The sequence below is a fragment of the Paralichthys olivaceus genome, chromosome 9, assembly GCF_024713975.1.
Source record: "Paralichthys olivaceus isolate ysfri-2021 chromosome 9, ASM2471397v2, whole genome shotgun sequence".
Taxonomy (NCBI): domain Eukaryota; kingdom Metazoa; phylum Chordata; class Actinopteri; order Pleuronectiformes; family Paralichthyidae; genus Paralichthys; species Paralichthys olivaceus.
Window position 1 is genome coordinate 10,913,319 of NC_091101.1, and position 27,329 is coordinate 10,940,647.

A 27,329-nucleotide genomic window follows, 5' to 3' on the forward strand; every position below is an offset into this window, starting at 1 on the left:
AGCAGAGCCCCCTCTGCACAGCTGCTTCATTCTCTGGACCAACACAGTCCTTTAAAGACACTCCTAGTGATTTCAGATCAAAGCTGCAAAGAAAATCAAATTTTTGGTGTGAGCATTATGCAGCAGCCTCAAGGGCATAAACATCACTGAAAACGTTATCGCAATGATGGCTCAACGTTTTAATAAGTGGAAGCTAATCATTATTTGGAGAAAACAAAAAGGGGGCTTCTTTGATAGCTCACAGAAAATGTGCGTTTTACAATGCTAAAGAGAACTGTGTTAAAGTGACAACAACATGTGAAACATGTCACATTTGTTTCCATTTTATCTTTCCAGCATTTTTTGGAAAGTTCCCTTAAAAAGATACTATTCAGTCTTTGTTCTTTGTTGTCTGTGTATTTATCACACAACAGAATGGATATTACTTGTTTTGCTCTTACTTAAATGTTTCTGTTATCCCTTTCTCTTTGGATTACTTTTTAATGATGTTGGATCATTTTATCTTTTTTCATGATTTTAGACTTTGCACTGTATTATTCGTTGTGTTTGATTTTATGTCATATCATTTGCCATATTTGGATTTAAATGCCTTTGCATTATTATTATTATTATTATTAAAAAGTTATTAATACTTAATAAAGTCTAAAACAGCAGATGTAAATATGGCTGACTTATCCAACAACAGGGTTCTGATAAACTCCGCTCTCCTAATTGTAAAGAGATAGTGCAGATGTACACATGGCTCCTTCCTCAGCTTTTCCTGGGGGCCCCGTACTTTTCTCATTATGACACAGCAAACTATATTTGAAGGGAGGGAACTGGTGTCCGCTGAGGCGCACAGTGTTTGGTAAAGCGCGCAGCAGAGGCGCACGGTGAATAGTCAGCTGTAGTTTAGTTCCAGAGAGATTTTTCCAATAGACTGTCACTGCTCGTGCACAGTTAGATTTAATTACAGCCCGTATACTACTTGTTTTAAAACACCTCTCTGAGGGGAGACCGCACTGAGAAGAACTCCAGGAAGAAAGACGCGCTCCTTGCGCTCTTGGAGAGTGCGTGAATTTGCTGCCTGAAACTTTTGGAGAGCGTCCGCTTCAAATCCATCCACCCAGGGAGCTGATTTCTGAGAGGAGCCGAAGATGGGCGACACGGGCACATTCTGCAACCAAACAGCCAACCTGACAGACCCGGCGTGTCTGAACTCAACCCGCCCGTCGTACAGCCACATAGACATCACCACGTTCATGCACATATTCCCCACCATCTACGGCATCCTGTGCTCGGTTGGAGTTATTGCCAACGGACTGGTCATCTACGCGGTGGCGGCATGCAAAAAGAAAATGGTCTCCGACATCTACGTGCTGAACTTGGCCATAGCGGACATGCTCTTCCTGCTGGTGATGCCCTTCAACATCCACCAGCTGGTCAGAGACAGACAGTGGGTGTTCGGGAACTTTATGTGCAAAGCGGTGGTGGTGGTGGACGTGAGCAACCAGTTCACCACAGTAGGGATTGTTACTGTGCTGTGCATTGACCGGTAAGTCCATCAACACATGCAGATCAGATGCGTGCACAGTCAGTCAGTAGTTATTCTTATAGAAGGTGGTGAAAAATAACAATGTTTATGTGCAAATCCATTTTAAAAGGCTTATGATACTACTACTACTAATACTAACAACAACAAAAGCAATTATAATAATTATAATAATAATTATAGATAATAATAAACATATTCCCTGTTGCCATAATAGTGAAAAAGTCGATAGTGTTAACAGGTTATCTCAGATGATCACCCATGAAGAACCCATGAAGACAGGATGTCCCGTGCAAACCAGCAATGCGTCATGTTTATGATCTGAACAGATTTGTATAGATGATAAACTAAAATAACAATTCATAAAACAGCCCGACATCCATTCCAGTGGGTTTGGGGTCCTATCACACGTGCTCATTTTGTGCAGGAGAGGAAAAAAAGAAAGACAAATAAATGTGTGTGTGCTGATCTACAGGGCTTGCCATAATTCCTGGCATCTTATGGGAGCCAGCAAACTAATTTAATGAGGCAAGATCTGAAGGATGTAAGAGATTTTTTTCGAAAAGAAGAAGGGATGAAGGCAACAAGTAGCAGGAGAGGAAGAGGAGGAGGAAGAAAAGTTATACCTCCTGTTGCTGCAGCAGCAGATGGGTCTGGAGCTCAGGTTGATGAAGAAGAGGGGATCTTCATCTGGAGAGTCCGATTCAGTGGTTCTCAAACACCTTTTACATATTGTTGTGGTAAATCATCACAAATATAGGTCTGATCTCATGGCAGCACCAGTGAGTGATGGATTTGGTCACATCTCAATTAGGCATATACACAGATGCCCCGATTATTTTCTTGGAACACATTATGTACGATATTCCCCTCATAACTAAAAATGTGCAGTTATTTGTAGATAAGCCATCTCAGCTGCCCCCGCTGTTTCCAGATCTTTGCAGCGCCTCCGACGCAGCATCCTGCATAATCAGAATCACATTTTCTTGTTGTTTCTTGCAATCACAAAAAATGTATCTCTAATATCACTAAGTTTTACGTTTTATAACCACTCTGTGGTGCCAACAAAGTGTTGCTTTAATCGAAACAGAAAAAAGGTGTGCACGCTTTATCTCAGTGTGATTTCATTTCATGGCAGTTTTATGGATCAAAATCACAGCAGAGGTAAATCAAAGAATAACACATTTTGTGAATATCTTTACACGTTAGTAAGGGAGATAGTATAAAGTGTTTCTATGTTTTTTTTAGGCAGCTGCAAGTGCTCACAAGAAACATGTAGACTAGAAACATACTTTCAGGACAGTAACGGAATCTATGAGATAGATTAATAATCAAGAAGGAATCAGTAATATGAACTAATCGTATGGTTCATAAAGATGATTTTCTGTATAAGCCTAAAGGACGTGCGTGTAGCGTAGAGTTCTCCTGCCCGTGTAGTGTAAATGTGAATTTTTGATCATATCAATATCCAACTTGGCTGACGTGTGGGGGAACACAACAGTGGGTCAGAGGCCGAATATGGATCTGCATTCATTGATTCTACTGTCAGACTAAAAGTACATTTATTGAACGTCAGCTTGGAACAGTAGTGTCTGTTCATGAACATAAAGTCAAAGCTATAATGGGCTGAGATAATCACCGTTTAGCAGGATGTCCGGGAGAACATCGCAAGAATGTCAACATCTTAATGGTTCGCTCTTGCATCTTAGATCTCCGCAGAGGGGTCAGGAACGCACACATGCAGTAACTTGTAAAACAGCGGTGAAGAATATGTCATTTGCTCCACTTTAGTGACAATTAAGTTATGTAAGTAATAACATAGTGGTTATTCATTTCCTGCGAATGTCCTAAAGCCTGAGATCAATTGGGACTAAACTAGCTGAGCTGCTCCTACAATTGAAAAACAACCAAATGGAAATGTGTTCATTTGTGTTCACCTCCTCTTAGTCTCCCTGTCCAGATAACACTCATTTATCTCTGCATTCATCACTTTGCGGAGCATGTAATATATTTAGAATGTATCTTTGATGTGGTATTTAGTTTCATCATCCCTCGTCAATGATGAAAATGACCTCTTAACATTCACTTTAGCAAAGTTGCTTTTATCGTCTGAGTGTTGAGTCTGCAGTCTGACTCTAAACGGTGACTTCTTCTTTCTAGGTACATAGCCATAGTCCACCCCACCTCGGAGAAAAGGACCATCCACTGGACCATCATGATCAACATACTAGTGTGGTTGGGCAGCTTCCTCCTCACCGTCCCCGTCATGATGTACGCCAAGGTTGAGCGCAGGCAGCGTTTGGAGGTCTGCATGATGAACCTGGATGGGCCTGAGGACATGTACTGGTACACTTTCTACCAGTCCATCCTTGGCTACATCATCCCCCTCATCATCATCAGCACCTTTTACTCGCTCACCCTCTACCACGTCTTCAGCTCCATCCGCCGGGTAAAACGCAAGCAGTCCGTCTGGGCTAAAAGAGCCACCAAGATGGTGCTGATGGTCATCGCATTGTTCCTGATCTGCTGGTCACCCTACCACGTCATCCAGGTGATCAACCTGAGCAACAACACGCCGACCATCACCTTCGTCTATGCCTACCACATCAGCATCTGTCTCAGCTACTCTCACAGCTGCATCAACCCACTCATGCTGCTCATCTTCGCCCAGAACTATCGCGACCGCCTTTGCCGCAGAAATATGCTCAACAGTTCCCAGCATTCATCCAAGCTCACAGTCGTCAAAACAGATGGTTCCAGTATAACCAATAACCCCAACTACCGCTGTACTGTCGTATAATCGCAAAGTGTGTGTCCTTTTGTAGATACACATGTAAATGTTCTGCTGCTCACCTCGAAAGGAAGTAGCTCGATGAATGGTGTTGTCCGTGAAATAACATTCCCCAGCATTTTCATAACTGGAAATGGATACTGTACAATTGAACCTGGGTATAAAGCATGAGCAGCAATTTCAGCCATGACTGAAATAGGTGAAATACAGGTCATATCAAAGGTTTTCAACAGAGAGTGCAAGAAAAAGATCTGCAGAGGAGAGCAAGCCGGCTAAAAAGAAAAAAAAAAGGAATGTGACGGTCTCTGAGCCAGGGGGACTGACTTCATAGATGCACAGATGAGGAGGGATGCTGAGGAGCGACTCAGGTGTGGCTCTGTTTTTCTTCTGTACTGGAAGCTTGTTCATCAAAACCTTCTTCAACAACAGGCTAGTGTAATGCTGGTCAGTCACAACACTGAGGGGCAGCTTGTGAGATCTGTCACCAACAAACATTCAAAAACACTTCAAGTCGGTAATATTGCGAGATTCACCAGTCGGAGTACGAGACAGTGACCGGAGAGCACCTAATGAAATCTGATACCAGTTCAAACCTGTATGAGTTGTTTGATGGAAGAAAAAAACTCTACACATCGTGTGACCTGTGGCAAAAACAATTACTGGTGCAACTTTCTGACAAGGAGGAACTTATAAGATGGAACAAAAGGCTTTATTGTGGTTAACATGTGATCTCTTTTATAGAGCAGTTATCAGCGATTAATAATAATTTTTCAAAATCCAATTAGCAGATTTTTATCCTGTCTATTATGTAATAATGCCATTATACATGTTTGTAAACCACAACCAGTTATAAATGGTATAAGTCATTAAGTTTGATTTTAAAGGTCTGTCTTTGTCAATAAATAGATTTTGGTCCAAATTTTTGATATAGTTTTCACAACATGCAGCCCAAGATGTGTATTCATCATTGGGTTATACTGATCTATAAATCATTGGTATATAACATTTTAATTGTTAATAAAGCTATTACATTCATCTCAATTATGAAACAGTGGTTTACAGTTTTCTGACATAAAAATGTTTCCAATCAACATTTTACAGCTGATCCACACAACCACAAATGCAACAATTTTACTCAGTGTGTTGGTCTCATGACAAACGTCTGTTACAAACACACACTTCTGACTGCCACCAGTGTAAGTATTGTATCTCATGAACTTCTGCTGACACATTCTTGCTCAGTAATGAGCTGGATAGTTTGAAGCAATTATGTGTGCTTTCAAAAAACGTCGTTTATCATGAACACAGATTTCAAAGTGCGTCGTTATGCTCTTTAAAGACAGACCAGAACTGCTTGTTTCCATTAGTTTGAGACTCTAATTGCTGGAAAACGCAGCATAAAAACACTAGAAACAGCCTTAAACTAAATGCCTCACCAATGAAAATTAAGAATCTCAGACTGTTGAGATAGGCCTGTGAGAGTGCATTTGATCGTAGGATATGTTTTTCTGCATTAGACAAATACTGTATCAGACTTTCAGTGTTTTTTTTAATCCACTGCATCACCATCAGTGTGGACTACACAAATATACAGAGCAATGGACAACTACACACTGACAGGTTGTCATGTGGGAGGAAACTTGATGAAACTGATTATAAAACTTGTATTTAATCTGATGCTATATCTATAAAGGTGCCTTAATTTGCAGAATACTGTGATGGCGTCCTCTTGTTGTGCTATTCAATGAACAATCTCCCTCAGATTGTGACTGTTGTTGTTTGCATTCGTTATTTTCAATGCGATCACCAATCAGTCACTTATATGGCTGTGAGATGCAGTTTTATATTTGTCGTTTCGGACTCAGGAGACAAATAATAGGGATAGGGCTAATACAGAGACAACAAAGACATCATGGAGGACAGGTAATGCTCTCGCATTGATATCATGCCATTTGCCTGAGTGTTCATTTGCATAATAAATGCATAGCGAGAGGCAATGCACAGGAGAATTACATTCGCATTATCTTCTATCATCACAGTTGTATGTTTGCAGTGACACTGTATCACTAAATGTGATATACTGTGTGTCCTGTACACTAATCACTTGTCCGTACGATACAGCAGATGTGCACCACTCTGTCAAACTGTATTTTGCTCCGGCTCCATGTGCTAAATGTGCAAAGATTGTAGGCGTTGTCTCACTTCGATGAGGGCATGTAAATCTGCAGGGCAAAGCAAATAACTGGGCTGCAGGGTTGGAGGTTCACTCGGAGGAAAGTAGTTTTTGGTTATTTTTTAATATGCTAATTTGGTTGGTAATATTTGCCACTAGTGAACATTATAAGATGATCTAGTAAGGGTCTTAAAGCTAGGCTTGATAATCCTAGAAAAGCTAGCAAGAGCAACTGATGTATCCCACCCATTCCCATCGCTGCTCTTATCGAAGCTGAGCCCCTAAAACACAAGAAGAAAGGCCTCTGTCTCTTGAATATAAACATTTGATAAAAATTGATTTGGAGAATTTTATTCAATAACTGATGCTATAATGTTTTTAAATAACGCTTATTAATAAAATGATCTCAACATGTAAAATTGTTGGAATTCCCCTATAATATTCCAGCTGATATTATGCTTACGAGATACATTTGTATTCAGACTATCACAAACTAACTTGGGGACATGGGTTTGGCCCACAGCTGGTTTTTGCTCTGGGGGCGTCACACAAGGTTAATTCAGCCGGGACTTATATGGTCTTTGGTGTAAAGTCACTGTTTGATATTGTTGAGTGTAGTTGTCACCCTTTTTCTGATGTTGCATTTATAGTTACTGTGTCCACTGGCCAATTAAATCACTGAACCCTGATGTGGTTGTTGTAGTCTGTGCTATAACATATTTATCACTAACCAATATATGCATTATATCTGAATGTTATTGTTGGTCATGGTTCATACTGCTATTGTGCAGTTTACTTGTGTACTTTCAATGGTTTCCCAGTCGTTGTCAATGGAAGAACTGCAGCCTGTGTTTTGACAATCACTAATTCAAGAAGTGTCACATAACCCATTGTCCAGAGGCTCCTTTCATTTTGATTTAATTCAGTATTTAAACAACCATAAAGGATACCTGGGTGAGATTCAGGCTTTTAATCAGTGACTGGTGCAGTGGTGATATTCAAGATTTATCTTTGATCACCATAATCCACATCAAACAACTGGACTTGGCTATTTGAAGTGTTTCTCATAAGCTCTTGGTTACTTATGACTGTAGGAGGCTTCTCGGGGATGCGAAAGCTTATTTGCTTCAGGTTTGTCTGATGTTGTGGGACATAATGTGGAGAAGTCAGAGGGTTGATAGCAGAGGCAGATTCAGAGTCACAAACAAATCCACATCAGTGACCCTTGACCCTTAACCTTGATTCTGTGTTTGAGTCTCATGTTAACAGCTGCAGACGATTCCATAAACTGAATTAAATTCCCAATGAAGCAGCTATGTGTCATCGCAGCATTTTTATGAATGACATTTACTATATCTTTTTCTATCACAAAGCCAAAAATGCTTTAGGGATTAAGGAATCCTGGTGTCATTTGATTGAAAAGTTGTGGACACAGTGGAACAAAATGATCATGGCGGCATAAAATGGAGCTTCGCAAATTCTTTTCCCCCATTTAGGGAGATGCCATGAGTAATCATCTGACACCCTTTGGTTTCAGCCGGAATATGACTGACAGCAGATATGTGATGCTCATTTGTTTCAGACCAACAAAACACATGCACATATGCAGTAAATATAGAACATTCCTGCACAGAGGGAGCATATTGTGGTGGGATGGCCTGTTTGAAACAAATACTTATTTGTATGTTTATGGAGGAAGTGTGACTTTAAAGGAATTCCACCGCAGTGGAGCATATTTGTTAGCATAGCATGAAGAACAGGGGGAAACAGCCAGGCTATGTCCATGGGTTGTAATTAATAATTATATAGTAAAAGAATATCATTTAAAATATTTGTATGTGGATTTTTATTGTTTATCTGTTATCGACCAGCACAAATTCACGCTTTCATGTTCTAGCTCACAAGCTAACTTGCTGATGGCCAAGCTGTACAGACACTGTATAAATCTCTTCATCCACCTCTGTTACATAATGTTACATAGGTTAAATTATTGAAATGAATGGTCTTTTTTTGTAAACTTTTCTCAACAAAGTTACAAAGTGCTTCATAGACAGAAAAAAATGGAGATTAAAAGAATGGTAATCATTACAAGTGATAGGGAAACCTCAGAGCCCATTAGCTATTGTTCATTTGCCTCTGGGGGCAACGGACAATGTTTAGGGTCAAAGGAGCCTCAAAGTGGAGTCCAGGGACCCCAAAGAGTCCTTCGGGGTTTGCAGGGGGGCAAAAAAATGGGAAATCATTTATTTTCATCATACTGTAACAGAATGACTGTTTGGTCCTGAATTTCATACACTTCCTGTAATAAAACATCAAAAAGCAAAAAATCGTGTCAAATGGGGGTGCTTGGTCTAGTTTGTGTCAGTTAAGGGGTTCTTGAATTGCAAAAGTATGAGAACCACTGGTCCAGACAATCCCAGTCAAGGCTCACCCTACTGTTCACTGTGCACTGTTTACAGTTTGAATAGTTTCTTTTGTCACATGAGTCGACAAGTTCTCCACATAAAACACACCATCTGTGATACTTTTTGTAAATGTTTTAGATCCAGAGGACATATATCTCTATTAACAGCTATCTGCATATGAATAAAGATAAAATTAAAAGTTGATAGCCAATGCATTTTTTGGTCAATGTGTTCTGCCTCCTATATGTTCTCCACATGTACTCTGGGCAACCAGAGCCGGCTCTAATGTTAATGATCAAACTAGAAACAGAAACCAGAAGATATCCAGCCCCAAATCTACAGATTCTGTATAAAGAAATTAAATTAAGAAACTTAACCCTGTTGAAGTTCTTAAAACAGAAGTGAATAAAATGAAATCACACACAAAAACAGAGAATATACCAAACATTAGTTAAAGCTTTTTGATAAAAATTTAATAAGAAAAGATTTTAAAGTTAAGGCTGTTGCTGTCTGATCTTAAAGGGTCGACTGCTCCATAGTTGCAGGGCTCAGACCCCTGAGTTTAAAAGTTATTGAAAGACTCTTAAAATCAATCCTAAATTGAACTGGCAGCCAATGAAGGGAGGCAAGGATTGGAGAGATATGAGCCCAATACGCTGCGGATTGACTGGTTCATGTAAATAGTGCATTGCAGTAGTGAAAATACAAAGTTGATTTGATTTTGGTTATTTCTTAGGTCAAAGCAACAAAATGTAATAAGGTTATTGACATGAGCTTTTTTGGCTGTGGATTTAATATTGCTCATTATAGTGGATCAATAAACAGTGGTAAGTCAACTCACCGTATATACATCAATGCATACAATTTACTGTATGCACATTTATGTGTACTATTAACTGCATATGCATTACTCTTTAAAACTCACTGTATGTACATGGATGTGTACAACTCACTGCATATAGAATGTGTACAATTCACTATATGGACATTATGTGTCTCTGTCAACCTTTTTAATTATGATGTATTCAAAGTGAGACCTCATTGTCTTGTGTGTGGACACTTATTTTACCCGCCCCTTCTCATTCACCGGGACACACAGCACCTGCTCTGCACCAAAAGACACATTCCAGCCCTGATTCAATAAATGGTCAGACAGCAGTCCTTTTATGATCTGGGCAAACACATAAATCACATGGTTTTGTCCTCATTTTTCCTCACGCACTGACTTCTCCTTCCTATCTCAGTGAAGCAGATCCCTCCAACTCCCACTGGAGACGACATAAATCATATTATGGATTCTTAACACTCATGTCTCAGGCCTGGAGAGCAGAAGCCAAACTTCTTCTTTCCCCCTCCCCTACCTTACAGGAAGAGCTGAGATCATAAAAGATGCACCTCTGACAAATGTTCCACTCAGCTGCTGAAACATTAAAGATCACTGCATGTGGATGAAGTGGGAATTTCACTCCACCACAACTTGTTGATGCATCGGCACCAGACCAATTATTCATTTGTCCACTATGTCCTGCTCGGAGGATATATTATCAGATTACAAAAAGAGAATCTGGGCCTTACACGCCTGCACAGCCACTGCATTCCTCCAAGGACTCATCTCAAAAGACTCATCTCCCCTGAGAGAAGCACCTCTGATCACTTCTTTACATCAGCTAACCACACTTACTGAGCAGGTTTAGTACTTACTCAATAACCTCTGCCAAAGAAGATATGAGCTTTGTTTGTTTGTAAGATTAAACAAAAACTACAGAACTGATTACAATGATACTTGGTGGAAGAATGTGGTCAATGGGTCAACTCTTTGAATTTTGTTGTGGACACAGTTAAGGGGGTGGATCCAGGAATGTTGGGCATTTTCACTGATTTCCTGAGGAACAATTCATGAAACTTGTAGAAGTTATCTATAAGTGTGTGTAATCTGGTGCTGCTTGGTTGAATATAAGGGGACTGCTGGGCCTTAGTAAAGGTATGTACTCTTCTGAGTGCTATTCTAGCTGTTGGTTGCTTATTGATTATGGAAAAAACATTTTAACAGTTGCATGTTATAACAAGAGAAAGTACACATATATGTGTATTATAAAACTCAATGTAGGGTATAATCACATCATGTCAATATTAGAAAGAAGTTGTAAACCCAGGCTGACTTCAATTCAACTTTTGAAATGTTGAAGAAGCGCAGAGCGTTTTGAAAATACCTCCCTGTGTAAGTGGAGATATGAGCTTCCTCTAAATTGTGGAGCGTTGTAAATGAATGACGCAAACATGTCATCATATACATTCGAGTTCATCCAACGGCCACCCCCAAACATCCTCCCCTACAGCAGTGCTACTTCCATGTTGGCAGACTGCGTAGCTGCAGACGACTAACAGGCTATAATAACCATTATGGGATGAGTTCTGTTAGTCCCACATGAACCCTCCTGCTGTAAAAACTCACCACAGCAGCAGCAGTGCATTAATCCACAGCTGAAATTAGGCCCTTGAAAAAGCACGTTAGAGACATTATTTTCTAAAAACTACGACAGCAGCTGTTTTTCAGATCTTTTGAAAGTGAAACTTTATATTTGTAGCCAATTTTTAAAGATTTACAGCTTCAGTACATGAACCAATGGACTAAAGATTGATTTCCACAGATGGGGCAGAGAAATGAGAATGTATTGAGAGAAAGATCAACACAAAGTTGGTTTCAGTCTTTTCATGGGGTTTGTTGAGTATGAGACAAGTGTGCACGCCAGCCTAATCTTTTAAGCAAAGCTGTTAATGTGATCAGTGCTCGTCACTACTCCTCCCACTCACATACAAGGAAAATCAGAAAGCATGAAAGTGCACCTCAAGAAACCCACAGGGCTCAGCTCCATTCACCAGAAGAATGAACAGCAAAATCATGTCTTCCACTATTGCCTTTCAGTCAGCTGAGTCAAAAGTAAGAGATTATTATGTGAATGTAGAATATTTACTGTAACTTTGCTCCCATGGGCAAAGAGCCAGCAGGTGAATGCTGGGATAGAGTCGGAGCTTTTGAACAGCAGAAGAAGCGAGCGTCAGTGTAGCTTCCAGGTGAGCAGTGTGAGGAGCGAGAGCACATCATCGGGATTAAAAGCATGTGTGGGATTCGTCGCAGTGTGAACTTGTGAACAAGCTCTTGTGGTGCATGTGGTGCTGAAAACTCTAATACAAATCAAACAGAAGGGCTCTCTGAGGCCTGAAGAGCGTGAACTTGATAAGTGTAAAACAGTGATTTGAAGTGGATAGAAGGACAGAGTGAAGAGAAGAATGTTTTTTCTAGGTTTATCTCTAACAGTGTGGACACAGCCTGAAAACACAAATTACAAGCAATTGGTCACTTATTAGATTTGTTCTTATCGCCTCTGCCTCAACTGAGTCTCCAAGAAGCCCAGACAGGTTTGTCTGTATCAGGGCTCACACATGTGTTCTATGAAGTCTTCAGAATTTGAAAACTCACATTCCAGCTCACTTTCAGAGCATCCCAGAGACTGTCTTGTGATGTTGTTTGAATTTTTTTCTCCTCAAATGTTCCCAGAGACGTTCACCAGAGTTGAGGTCTTGTGACTTGATGAAAAGCTATGCAAGTGATCACTTGTTATTCCTTTCAATATGACTATTTTCAGTCAGGAGGTATTTTACTTCTCGTCTCTGCAGGAAAGAACGGTTCCTCTCTTTAATCGGTGTGGAGATGATTCTTTGCACGTCATTAATTCAATACCGAAAGCATTTGACTGCAGGTCATGAGCACTGTTGCATTACTGTGGCTGTTTCTTCACATGCACTGTCTGCATCCACTTTGCATTCTTTTCAGGAGTAACTTTCACTGCACTAAAAAGAGCAGGGTGTTCTTTTACCAACTGGCTTTATGTCTCTTTATGTCTTTGACGCAGATGTTGTTCCAGCTCATAAAGACGTCACATTGACATTATTCTAAAATGGTGCAGTGACGAAAGCACCTCTTGTAGTTCTTTGGGTGAGATCAAGCTTGATTAGTCAGAAAGTACAGCCCTTTTTAAAAAGTACATCTGGGAGTTTTGTGTTTTCTTTAACACACAGGAGACAACTTCAGCCAAGGATTATTACATTTTCTTGACAATGTTACAGCCAACAGGATACAGTAGCTGCAGTGGAAATCCCCAATCAAATTAAAGTGCCATGAGTAGCAACAATAATGGGAATCAAAACTTGAATTTCTCCCTTCTTTCCTTCCTCCTCTCCCTACCTTCTTTTGTTCACGTCATTGCATAAATCCATTAGATTAGATTAGATTGAATTAGTCAACTTTATTAATCCTCAGACAAGAAAGTAGTTTTGTCACAAGTCAAACAAGTGGACAAAGGCGCGCTGCCTCTGCAGACACACAGACACACTCGGATTCAAGACATGAGAGCAGCCCGGGATCTTGCCAGCCCTGAAATTCAATTACAGTTAATCAATCAACAAAAGGTCAATCACATCTGATTCCCCTGAAAAACAAGGCCATTTAAAATGAATATAAAACTGGTATAAACTGAAGTATAAATGGAGCCATATTTTTGAATCAGTAATATTCAGCCACGGAAGACGTCCACAGCGATCTTCAAAACAGACCACCTGCAGAAAAGTTAAATATTTAAATATATAATTTTCAGTTCCAGTACATCGGAATTTTTGACTCTCTCGCCCCAGAGGGCAGGATATTTAAGTGTCAGGTGGGAATGACTAATGGCGTTGAACCCCCTCCTCAGACACAACTGTGATGGCGAACATGAAAGCATGTGGGCTTGATGTGCTGAGCACTTAAACTGTCTCCTATTTTTGCTCTAAAGACAGGCTCACAGTCAAAGAGATAGAAACCCTCTGTCACCGTGTCCTCAAGGGAAAAACGCCCTCAGAGGAAATTTGTGATCTCATCTCTGTAGTCAATAGAAAAACATTACTGTTGGATTAGAAGAGTTCGAAAGTCATGCCTGACGGTCGCAGACAAAACCAAAATGGAAACTTTGAATTTAGATTTCTTTTTTTAGATAAATTAAACACATTAAAAAATTATGAAACAGTTGTGAGAGTGGGTTGGGTTAATAGTGTTGGAAGCCACTAGTGCAATGAACTGGGCTCATAAACTTGAAAGTCATGCCCCTTGTTCATTTTGGAATAACAAGCAGCATTGTGCTGGTAAACACCTTTCTCCAGGCCTAGCCCTGGATGAATCTACAGTCACAAAGCGGGGCCTGTATATAGAGTCTTCATGATCCCTGAAATAAGAAGAAAATATAGGAGTCTGTCTTGAAAGAATGTTTTGTGTACTCCCTGCATGACTGACTGGCTCATGTAAAGTGTACTGTGGTCTCATGGGGGCTTGTAGGGAAAGCATGCTGCACCCTTGTGCATCTTAACTGCTTCCGTCTTGCAAAACAGAGAGGAGTCAGCTAAAGTCAACAGCGAGCGGCTCAGTTGTGTCTTCCACAAGGTCAAGTAAACAAGGTCATTATATTCATTAAGGCCCATCAAAATAAACAAGGAGTATGTAATATGGTGGTATTCTCTTTCACTCTATAAGCGGCTTGACGTGAACTACATTCATCACTTGTTTCCTGTTTCCAGTTCTTGGTGCTTTCCGAACAAGTCTCTTATCTTTCGATTAAGTATGTTCTTTGTATATTGATACACAGTTCACTGTAAATCTTTTTAAAGTTCTTTCAACTTAGAGGAGTGAGTCCCCGGCTTTAGCGTCGGCTCAAAATTGTGAGTTAATGGAACTAAATAGTTTTATCATTTCAATTTAGAACTAAAAAAAAGAGAAGAAAAAAACAACCTCCATGAAGACGACAGTGTTTACATCCCTGTCTGTTAATTTATGTGCTTGTTTGTTTCTTTGCTGATTTGTTATGACTCTGCTCTGGTTTAGACACGGTCTCTGTGTTTTGTTCTTTATTTGAGCAATTGGAATAGACTATATTGTTACTCTTGATAAACTCAGTATTTTATCCTTACGTTTTCTTGAAAGATTATTTGGGTTTTTCCTATGGACTTGTGTTTATGTGGTCATGTTTGGATTTGGGTTTTGTGTGTTCTTTTACAGTCCCTGTTAAGTTACCTTTGGTTATCCCCCATGTTGTTTAATTTCCTGTTTTATTTTGAAGCCACTTTCCTTGTGTGTCTTACTTGGTTATTTCCTGTCTTTGTCCTGTTTCCCACCCTTGTAATTCGCTATATCTCAATTCAAGGGCCGTGAAGGCTGAACTGAACTACGACGGCCTTGTCTACAGAGGATTTTGGTGATTGACATCACCAGATTTTCACGCCCTTACTGCAGTTGCATAGCAACATAGCTGTTGGACACCACGAGAAAGTTTTACAACCCCTTGGTCATTTTAACATGTGTAGCTGTTCAATTGAGTTGAATTGTGACACTCATGCATTGGCCTTTGTGTCACTCACATGGTGCTTTTACCTATTTGAAAAATGGTCACTGAAGTGCAATGAATTTTGGGACAGGTTAGCCTAAGAACAATGCACCCATTGGGAGCTTTAATATCTCAGGGATGGAAGGACGCACTTGTTGGACCTATTTTGAGGAGCCTAAATGGGACAGTCGAGTTTTGCCACTGTGACGTAATAAGTCTTCAATTGCAGCCTGGGATGGATTTAGATCTGGATCTGAATTGAGACACAGTTATTTCTGCACCTCCGTTGTATCATGCTCTCATTCCTCTGTGTCAGTTTCTAGTTTTTTCGTGTTGACTGTGCTAAATAATTGGAATAAATCACTAAACTGCCTCTGCTAGTGTTTGCGTCTGCACTTGGGTCCAGAAACACCCACAAAAATGTTGCTTGGTTATTTGTTTTGTCAGCAGCATTAGGCAGAAAATACTCAACAGTTTCCCATGAAACTCGGTGGAAAGATTGGATATGTGCCAAGAAAGAAGCCTTTACACTTTGCTGTGGATCCAGACAAATGGGCGGATCCAGGAATTTAAAAAATCACTTTCTTTAACATTCCGAGAGGAATTTAACATTTACTTACAGATTTTCCGGGGCGAGTTATTATATTTAGGAGATGGATTTCTCAGTGTGTGCAGTTTGTTGCTCATCCAAATAAAAATACAACTAGTTTTATAGTGAGTGCGATTTTTCAGCTGCTGTACAGCAACAAACATGGCAACAAACCTTTCACTACCATGAATATGTAGCTGAGATAATATGGATTTAGTACGGAATCAACAGTATATATGTATCTTCAATGAGCTTTGAAGGCAAATGATTGGTGCAATCATTAAGGGGATTGTGGGAGGATGTATGCAGTATGTTTAATCAATACACGACACACTATTCCAGGTTAAAAGAATCGAACTCCCAGCAGCAGCCATCAAAGCTGATTTATACCAGAGTCAGTTCAGAGACGACATATGAAGCTGCTCCCAGTGAACTCTGTGAAACTCCATGCATATGATGAAAGAAGTGAATTCAATACCACCCATCATTATCATGAAAATAAACTTCAATGACCTACTGTACCTTCACATTTATTAGAATCACAGAAAGTTCACATCACGTCAGTTTTTGTCCATAAAAGGAGTCTCTGGAGAGTTTCAACTCTCAAGCAATGCATGTTGGGATGTCTTTTCTTATGCTTGTTTGTTTCTTCAAAAGCTTAATTTAATGACCTGAGTGAACTCTTTCATTCATATTCAGTCAAAAGACGTCATGTTAGAACAACTCCTGGGGGTCTGAGAAATTCTGACTTGGAATAATATGAACAGAACCAAAACATTTCTGTTCAGTTAGCGAGAGAGGATTAGCTGATTGCATCCTCTCACTGCTGTAAACGAAACAAAACATGAATGGGAGGATGTTTGATATGAGTTTAACTCTAGATGGTAATAATCTGTTGTTTAGTTTATAAATGCAATGATTTAAAAGGCAAAACGTCTGATTACAATAGGAATTCTGCTGGAGCCACAGGTGTATTTGTCTGGTTATCCATTCAGACGGCTGGTAAGTACGGGCGCAAATGTGCACAAATTGAGAATCGCATCTGCTTACAAGCACAACAATGTGCATTACAACTGAGGCAGAAAAACTCGATTTAAGACGGAGTCACTGTTTTCTGAAGATAACCCTGAACATCTCGGCCAACCAGACTGACTCACAGAGCCTCGGAGATGACAATGTACTCACCCCACAAATCCCATGCTGTGACCTGCATGTCAAGACAGTTGATAGGTTGATCCAAACCCCCACTCAGAGACAATAAATTAAAAGGAAAGCATATTTCTTACAAATATAAAAGAACCACCTGCTTCAGTCCACCTGTTTGACTACTTTAATTCCAGCTTCAGCTGTATTTTTGTTGAGAACATGCTAAACTGTGACGAGTGGTTATGGCCAATGAAAGGGAAGAAAATCTGAGATTTGGATATCTGTTGTTTGATATAAGTTGTTTTTATTGTAGACAACTTGTCATGTTGGAGGGGGAACATAAGAAGATCAGTCTGTTTCCTTGGTTAAAATGAAGAATGTGGAGCATCATGTTATACTTTAATATAAGTTTCCCAAAAAACAAAACATTCACTCTTTCGGCTCATCAGATCAACATTATCTCAAATACCATGACTCCTTTTTCGAGGAGGAAATGTTTGGTAGTGGTTGACTGTGAGGTTATACTTGTTTACATCTGCTTTGGGGGTTTCATAGTTTCTCAAGAAACAATGAGATTGGTTCAAGATTTATACCCAGAGGGAGTGAAAATCTGATGAGCACGGGTTCTCCTTGCTGCTTATTTCCATTTTTTTCATTTTCTGAAAATACTATGACTTTATTATGATTGAATAAAAGCTTTATTCTTGTAATATTATGTATTTTTTTCACATTAAATCACAAGTATAATTTCATATTATGAATTTATTTGAGTGAAATTCTGACTTTATTCTCATAATATTCAGATTTTATCGTAATTTTTGAAATCTTCAAATTAGATTCCCTTCACTATGCCTCCAATACTCCATTATACTGAACAAATCCATCCATTAGATTAAACAGTAGAGAAGATGTGCTGCAAGAGGTGAGTGACAATTTTCTAAGGGTGTTGTCAAGTCAGATTTGTCCATATTGGAATCTGTTGTCATAAGGTGACTTGGAGCTTCTGTTCTCGCCCTAATCCAGCAGTTTCACTTATAATGGTGCTGCATAGCTATCTCACATAACTTGGATACTTTCGTCACAGATCAAACATGTCACTCTTGATGTTCATCAAGGTTTTATAAAATCATCTAAACTGGTTTGGGTCAGGTCTCCTCCCTCGCTCACAGCTGAAGAAAGCTCAGCAGCAGCGGGCTCAGAGCTGCCTCTGGTTGGAAGATCTCCTATCATCCAGTGAGTTTGTGTTTTCAATATTGTTCCAATTATACAAGCAGATGAACGACAGAGATGTTCGATATCTTTGAGATCGCATTGCAGGACCACGACATTATAGCTACTGTTCTCCATTAAGCAGCAAAATAGATTTTGCCCAGACGCACAGTAAATGTACATTCAGACAGAGGACCAGCAGACAATATCAGTCAGAGGAAAATCATTTTTTGTTTGTTTTCTCAACTCGGAGCTAACCAACACTACACCTATCCACTCCAATAAACACTGTCTGACGTTACATCGATATGTCATCTTGCATCAGAGCCTCACCACAATACAGCACATCCACCTGCTTTAAACACATTAGCTAACATGCACTTATCGACACCTCGGAATCCAGTTACTTTCCCTGATTAAGCGATTCCCAGTGCGGGTGAACAGCGGCGGGCCTTCCAGTCATCGAGCAGCCCTGTGTGGGATGTTAATGTGGGGTGAAATAACTGAGATTGACTATTGATCAGGTGCATGTCTACAGCCCCGAGGCAGCTCGATATAATCACTTCCACACTTGTTCTGTCTCCCTCTGAGTGTGGCTGATGGAGTGATGACAGAGGAAGCAACCACACTGCACCAGGCGTGATTTGTCATAATTCAATAGGCACAAACATGTGTGGCGTCTCCCAGACACCAGTTATGAGAGCAAAATCAGGTTACATTGTCTGCTCCAGATGCATCACGGCGTAATTTGTTTTGATCATCTATATTAAGGAAGGTGTGAGATGTAGATTAAATAGCAGGAAAATGCTTGAGTGTACTGGAATTGAAATGAGACTCAGTTCCATCCACTGAATCCAACAAATTTTTTTCTCTCTCTGCAGCACAAGTTTAATTGAACTGTGTCAGCAGTGTTGAAAAAAAGTGGTGCTCTGGCTGAAAAAGAGAGTGTCTGAGAGGCATATTGATTAGCTGCTCCTGGACGACAGGATCCTACTCATCACACTTCCCGGCAACACATCCCAAAGGGCGTCCATCTTAATGTGATATGACAACCCTCCGCCATATCAAAACTAAATCTGGACATCGATTTCGACATTCAGCGTGATCGCTGAAAAACACTTTTCTGCTTTCATACACACAGCGAGAAGCAGGGGTGTTTGTCTTAGTGAGTGGGACTCCTGCGGAGGTCTTACACAGTGTGCGTTTGAAGACGAGGCCTGTCGCAAGTAAACAGACATTTTCTCAAAGTTTCTCGCTGTTGCTCTTATGATATTTTCTATCAAACTGCCAAAAAGTCAGATTTAACCTCTTTATATACAGTCTATGGATTGAACAGAGACTTTTAAGAGAAAAACAATGAAAAGGTCAAGATCTGTTTGTCCTAAATAGGGACTGAGGAGTATGTAATTAGCATTTAATGATTATCATTTTAATAACATTCACCTCAGGCTGCAAGTAAATCTGCAGTAAAGAATCCCAGAGCCGTCCTTGTACTGGAGTGTACTTGCAGGAGAACATACTGCTCAGGGACGAGGACACAGTCTCAGCTGCTGGCTCAGACCCGATGAAGCAATAAAAGGCCAGACAGCAAGAAACCAGTTTTAATAAGTGGAGACATTTCTAGCACAAATTTTCTCTGAGGTTACAAAATGTTGTGTAATGACACGACCAAGGCTGACGTGCTGATGCACAGCTCAGTAAATCAGTCGGTACTCGGATTGATAAGCACACATCGTTCAGACAGCCTCAGAAAGACGTGTGTGTGTGAGTGCTGGTTCAGTGTTGAATGCATGCTGTACAAATTAGATGTAGGTTTCTGTAAGTGTATCACTCTGGTTTGTGACATGTGTATAGTTGAAGTTTGGAAACGTCAACTTTTTTTAGATTTATCATGAAATTGCAGGAGTTTACAAAGTCACGGATCAGATTTCAAAGTTTTTAAAGTGCATTCCAGCAGAGAGGTTTTTTTCCTCAGTACAGCAACCCTTCAAATGAGGGAGCAGAGATACTGTATAAAATGTGCAGGGTCATTGGAGAGAACTTTGAAGGATTGACAGATGTATTTTTCAAACGCACACAAACAAAGGACATGTGCCGGCACACTCATACAACTGTGCTAAAACAATTTAAAAAATAAATCATTAGTGATATAGTCCAGATAATAAAAAACCTAAATATTTTAAGCATCAAAAAGCTCTATGTTTTATCTGCTTTGTGGGTGGTTTTCATCTTTGAAAAATATGAAATATACACGTCACTCTCATATGGTAAACTATGCAAAAAAGAATAAGATGTTATTTTACGTCCTTTTCCTGCAGACATCCAAACAAACAATCGAGGTTCATCAGCATTTGAAAAAACAAGCTCTTCAACAAGGGGCTCTTATTCCTCTTGTCCACCAGCACAGTGCTGATGCCAGCGAGGAGGCAGCTCATGTGTGTTGACAACGCCCAGTAAATGTCCTGATAACAGTCAACACTTCACTTGATGCCAGTCCTCATTACAACTGGTTTGATCCAAAAGTTAAATCGTCCACGCTCCATTTCCCTGTGGGCTAATCTATCGTTTGCTTAGGGCCAGTAATCCTTAATAGTAGACTGTTATGTCATGGATGGTGGTGTAATTTTGGTCGGAAATGAATCATGGCTGACACAATGTTTCCACTGTGCTAACTTTTTATACATTTAACTCTAAACTCAGTACATCTTTCATTTGAAGATTTCCGAAAAGCATCTTGCTGCATCTGCTTTCGCTCATGTTTTCTTCTAAAATATATTCAGACAGGCGATGCTTTTAAGGCCAGCTGCTTGAATACGCGCCCATCAATTTTACATTTATTAATAGATTTTTTGATTTTCCAGAGGAGATACATGGATAATTGTTGTATAGTGTTTTTGATTAAATGCTTCTTTTGGTTTTTTGATGGAGAAGCTCTGTTAGCTTTGTTGCAGCTCTAGGCCAGTGTATTTTCCCCACCATTTCAAATAAAAAAAAATTAAACCAAAAAATAAACCACAGCCAGTGACATGGTAACAGCCTTTGAACCTGAAATCTTATGAATTCATGCCTTTAAAAATGACCTTTTGCAGCGGAAACGTGCAAAACTGGCTTGTGAAAAAAGGGGTTTATTAGCTGTGAGATGTTATGCTATGACTTTTTATTGTAATGTGATTGAAAGCTGCTGACCACGCACTAATCGGACGTGAAATGCTGTGACGCTGTTTTCTTAAGTGATGACGGAGACGTTATAATTTTTTGTGAACTTTCTTCAATTATGTGCTGTGTCAGGAACATCACTGTTGTCGTCTGGCTGAGTGGTTGAGTGGTTGAGTGTGTGTTCACGCTCATGTATCGCTCTCTTTCAACATTTCAACGAGGTTACCACGGTAATAGGGCATACGCGCCACACAAAAAACTGTTGATGGATCTTTGAGGATCAGTTCTCGACTTCACGAAAATCAAACTCAAAAGGGGCAAATTGAAATTGCCTCGTATAGTAATGCATATTAAATTGTGAGACAAACAAATCTGCAGCGCTGAGGAGGATGAGGAGAAAATCTGAGGCACTGAAGAACCTGTTTCTCACTAAAATGATTGAGCAAAACTTGGCAGCTGCTTGTATTATATAAGCATAATGATATATAGAGAAATTATGTAATTATGAATTCAATGTTTCATGCCAAATAAAGCTTAAGCTCCTTAAGTGTGTGAGAAACTCTTCTTGCACTTCACTTCTAGCTGTTTTTGGGTGCCACTGGCTGATCCTCTCAAGCTGGAGTTGGACATGATTAACACTCTGGAAACGTGGCCATTAACTTGGTAATTAACACGATTCAAGGCCATTTAAATAGATTTACTTTCCCTATTAAATTCTTCAGTATTTCTGAATTGAAATAATTGTTTTTTAGGGCACCCAGAGGAAACATCGTAATGTGTGTGTTCAGGGAATTAACAGCTCTTACTTTTTAGACCTCACAGAAGAATACCAACAGTAAACCTCTGAACAAAGGTGGAGAAGGTGTGTTTCTTTAAGCTCTAAGATGATGCGTGACATCTTACTAAAACTGGCTTTCTCCTCTCCCTATCATTGTCACACCTTGTATATTAGTAATGCACAGAATTTTTAAATGACCTTGAAATGAAAAAGATATTTAATGTGGACCGGACCTGGCTCCTTCCTGATTTGCCTGCTAAGGTTATTAGTTCAGTTACTTTTAAAGAAATTGTTTGAGTTTTTTTGGGGGGGATTATGCAAATTATTTTTCTTGCTGAGCTTAGAAGATTGATGCCACTCTAATTTCCAAATGCTAAATACCAAGCTGTGTGACATGGGCAACAAATAAACAAGTGGCTCAGTGAGGCTCCTGCACTGTGGTGCTTTGAGCTAAATGCTGATATGCTAACATGGCCACAATATCAATGCTGACATGCTGTTTACCATCATCATTTATTGTGTTATTATGCTAACATTTGCTAATTTGCAATAAACACAGCCTATGTAGAGTTGAGGTTGATGTTATTGAAAATACTAGTTTAACAGGAAATTGTAAAACTGGTAACGACCTGGTGGCTTTAAAGGGATAGTTCACAGAAAAATGAAAATGCACTCATTTTCTACTCACCACTATACTGATGGAGTACACCCTGGTGTATCAGATACAGACATACAGAGACAAACAATTCATCCTCAACTTCACAACTATGGTCAGAGAGGGTCTAAACCCAAAAACAGTCAAACAGTTGTTGACAAAGCTGCAGACCGACCAACCAAGGAACCATTGGTGTCACTCAAACTCTAGCCTGAACTATTTTTCATTCATGCTTTATCCTAACCTTAACCTTTAGGAATGATGATATTGTTTTGCCTCATTAGGATGGAGCTTTGAGTTCTCGACACAATCGACATCTACACTGGAGAAAGAGGTAACAAAAACAAAAACACACACACACACACACTTATGCACAAACAAAAACAAATACACATTCTGCTTCTCTTGTCGAGAACCTTGGAAGAATTATAAATACTTTATATAGTGCAGATACAAATCTAAGATGTCTAAAAATGAGTGGCATGTAATTAGCTCTTGGCTGATTGTGTTTTAGCCACTTGGGTGAAATCTGATGATCCTGAGACGCTCTTCCCTTTATTTTAATCCTGCGGCACGTTCCTGTGACTGAGGTGCCAGCAGATCAAGAGCAGTGCCTTGAGTTTTGTGCCTTGGCTAAAATCCGTCTCTCCATTAATTAAATTGGCCTCTGATTCACTGTCAAAGAGGGGGGCCATCGCCTGCTAATAGAGACCTGTGGATAATCTGGGGTCAAAAGTCAGGGATGAAACAGATACAAATCTGAGTTTTCGTCAACCAAATTAGATGAGAAACAATTTCCATGCTGTTCCTCTTAAGCACATTCATGTTTTGCCCGAATACTTCAAAGATTATTATTTCTAGCAACTGCAGTATATGTCAATAACTCCCTCGTGCCCCAGCGTCCCTGCCCCAGCCGCTATGAAAGAATGCCTTTGACACACCACATGAAGAGGCGAGGAGCTGAGTACTGTCATGTGATGTCTGTTTCTCCAAGTTAGCTGACGCAGATGTGACGTCACCTGCTACTGAATGGACACCTTTGAAAGTTCACTGTGCAGAATGTATCAATAAAATCAATTGCTGTCCATGCCAGAGGGACAAACAGGCCTATCTGGAGGCTGACATGGTTCCTACCCCCTGAGAACCACAGGGACTTTTCCTTGATGGCAGATACTTGTTCCGATCAATCAGCATGTCTGCAGCGATATTAAGCTTTCTGCCTGTTACTCCAAAGTTATGGGTTTCATTCCCACATGAACCATAGCAAAGAATTCCTATGCTTGTTGAGACACCATAACTATATTTGTGTTATGATTTGTCTGATCAAATTGCTTTTTGCTGATATAATGGGTAGGGTTTGATTGTTGTGCCTGAGATTCAGCATGGGCTGCGTTTCTGACTTTAATCGACAGTGCTGACACTGAACTGGCTGAAAACAATTTGAAAATGATAATTGTTTCATTTAACTAAGATTTCCCACTTAAACTCAGTAAATCCGTTTTGAGCTTGAGGTGAGGCTTCTCTTCCCTCGAGTGTCAAAAGGAGGCCAATCAGCTCCTTAAGATTCCCAACAGTCGCCCCGCCGTGCTCTTTAATTGGCTAATTACAAACTGTGTGGATCTAACTCAGCTGCTCAGGCAAGGATTACAGCCACTGGGTGAAATCATGAATCCAAATGTATGAGGTTTCTGGGCTATTCAATAAAAGTCCAACACAGCAGGGCTGCAAGGATGTAACTGTGGCCGCTACCTCCTGCTGCTGTACGCTTGATCATATCTATGGTGAAATGAAGTGTGGGAAATCTCACGAATAAATCCTGCAGAGTAGAGGACTCCACAGACTTTATGAATGTTGAACGGGGACAAGACTCACGCCCTCCTTGGCAGAGTGAGCACAAAGTCTGCTGGCCAGCAAAACCCAGCGCCATAAATTGACAGAACAGCCAAAGAAAGTGTCGTAATTCCACGGGACAGCCAAGTAAAGGCAGTTCGTACTTTGCTGACAGCATTTTTTTTTTGAAGTGTTGATCACAGGATGGTGGATCAATAAATAAAAAATATAATCACCATACAGTTAGTAGTAAATAATACATTGAAAATATGATTAGAGTAACTGTTGTTTAATATGAATTCTATTATAGATACTGCACAGAAACGCTTTAGGCTCAAAATATTATGAAATGTATTATTATGGATGTGAAGCATCATGGAAAATAGTTGAAAAACACTTTTATCCACATTCAACTGGATGCAGAATCTCCACTAGAGGGAGCTGTTCTGTCCGCTCAGTTCTGGTCATTAACCTGTGATGTAATATCGGCACAGGAAATCTATGCAACTTTTTTGTTGACGCCACCTGCAGGCAATGAGTGCTGCACTTTTCCAACTGACTGTTTCTGTGTTTTTCTACTGTAGCACCACCTTTACTAACAAAAATATAACATGTTCATCTTTCACCACGATGCACCAAATGTTAGATTGTCAAGTTTCGTGAATACATTTTCAATTTTTTACAGAATCTGACAGAGCCAGACGATTTGATCAGCCACCGAAGAATGATTCAATACTGACACCAAAACAAGTCCATATGCTTAAAACATTTAGTTCCACAGGTGGAACAAAGAGACGGATGATGATAACTACATGAATTTTATGTTTGATGGGTATAAAATGCAACACGGACACACTCCAAAAAGAAAAGTTGTGGCTTTATTTATCAATTTGACGGCATCCGCTCACACACAGAACAAATGACTTATTTATCATCCTCTGGCTTAAAGGGGATGAGTCATCATGATGGCCTGAGGTGGTCATACAGACATGTCACGTGGATGGAGAGGCTGCGAGAAAGTAATGTATGACCTACATCTACCCTGCTTGCTGCCTTGTGTCAATAGACAATAGAAACGCAACCGTATTTCACACAGACAATGTGAGACAGAGGTAATTCTTTTAGTATCAAGTTCTGAAGTGACGACTTTGTAGTCGACTAAAGTCAGCGTTGGAATAAGAAAAGTAAATTAAGTCAAAACGACCAAATAGAATGTTATACATGTCATGCAGTGTATAAATAAAGTGTTGTTTTTGTGTTGTATTATGCATACAACACACACACACACACACACTATATATATATGCTTGTGTTATTATGACATTAATTTAATTTGGACAAATGTATTTATTTCCATCATTAGTCATTTGACAAATCTATACTATACATCTATTTGTTTTTCAAATTTTGATGCATTAATTATGACTTGCCATATAAAAGATGTATTCACTTGGGAAGTGGCTCGGGGTCAGGGTTTCATGTGGTAAGAATGGGCCGTTTTTTCGGAAAAATTAAGGGAAAAGAACATTTGATAGTTGAGACAAAAAAAACATTATACATTGCTTTTTTTATGATTCAGATCATTATTGGTAAAACTAAATGCAACTGACACTTTGTTTATGTATCAATGTGCTCAGTCAACCACAGCATCGCCGATTATCAAGCAATGAAATTAAATTATGTGTATGGCTGTCATTACACCCTCAAGACAGCACACACTCTTTTTCATTCGCACAAGAGACTTCCCCACTATCTCATAGATGGAGCTGTCGAACTTCTGCACATGTGACAAAAATAGCGAGTCACATGTGGAACAAGATACTGTATGCATCCACGTTGAGGTCAGGGGGTCAGATGCATTAGCATGGTCTGTGCTCCACCACAATGTGAAGCAGGGTACAATAAGAAAGTCTCAGTCATACAGGCAGTTCAAAGCAGAGAGGTAGCAGTGGCCTGATGAGGCCCTGCAGATGTACGATTACATTTTTGACCCTCACTCATGAAGGAAGTAGAGCGTGTATCTAGCGGTGATATCGCCAAGCTGCATCCTTATAATATTAAATGGTCTGGTTTTGTGCGACTACTGTGTGTAAGTCAGGAAGCTCACTGCTGCTGCCCACGGTACATGATGCTTCCTGTGCAGATAAAAACACAGCATCACTCAATATTTACTGGACAGATAATGCTCATGGTAGCAGCTACTTTAAATCAGATCAGAAAGGAGGACTGCCAGTCGCAGCCGCTGTCCTCGCATCCATGAGCCAAGTGCCTTATGTAAACAGGCGCAGCACTAAAGTAAGGACTTTTCAAGGATCACAGATGATCATTTGTTGCCGCTCCCAGAGGCAAGAAACTGCAACGTAAAGGCCGTAAGAACAGTGATGCATGTGTCCACTTAGTTATTTGTGCATTGTCAAGAGAACAGCTCTGCTTTGTGCTCCCCCCCCCCCCCCCCCCCACCCCACAGTATTTTATCTTTCATCGATAAAAGAACATTAAAAAAATCTCTCGCTTTCATCTCAACATCTAAAGGCAGAAGTGACAGGGAAGTGGATGGATTTGTGAGGCTTCTAGCTGATCTTTAAACAGTAGTGTTAACATCATGTGCTCATTTATCAGTCTGCTTTGTTTAATTTAAACAGTATATATTTTTTGCAGT

General features: G+C 39.9%; 1 protein-coding gene across 1 annotated transcript; it reads left to right on the top strand.

The window, feature by feature from the left end:
• The first annotated feature begins 813 nt into the window (after positions 1 to 813).
• mchr2b (melanin concentrating hormone receptor 2b) lies at positions 814 to 5,371 on the top strand. The gene is made up of 2 exons (XM_020079136.2): positions 814 to 1,534; positions 3,692 to 5,371. Exons 1-2 carry the CDS (start codon positions 1,137 to 1,139, stop codon positions 4,329 to 4,331), a joined length of 1,038 nt encoding a protein of 345 aa, XP_019934695.1. The 5' UTR covers positions 814 to 1,136; the 3' UTR covers positions 4,332 to 5,371.
• The last annotated feature ends 21,958 nt before the right edge of the window (positions 5,372 to 27,329 follow it).

Bases quoted from the DNA above. Each gene is read 5' to 3' on its own strand.
- mchr2b (XM_020079136.2), top strand. From the start codon at position 1,137: ATGGGCGACACGGGCACATTCTGCAACCAAACAGCCAACCTGACAGAC. The intron at 1,535-3,691 runs GTAAGTCCATCA...TCTTCTTTCTAG, and splicing joins ACTGTGCTGTGCATTGACCG to GTACATAGCCATAGTCCACC.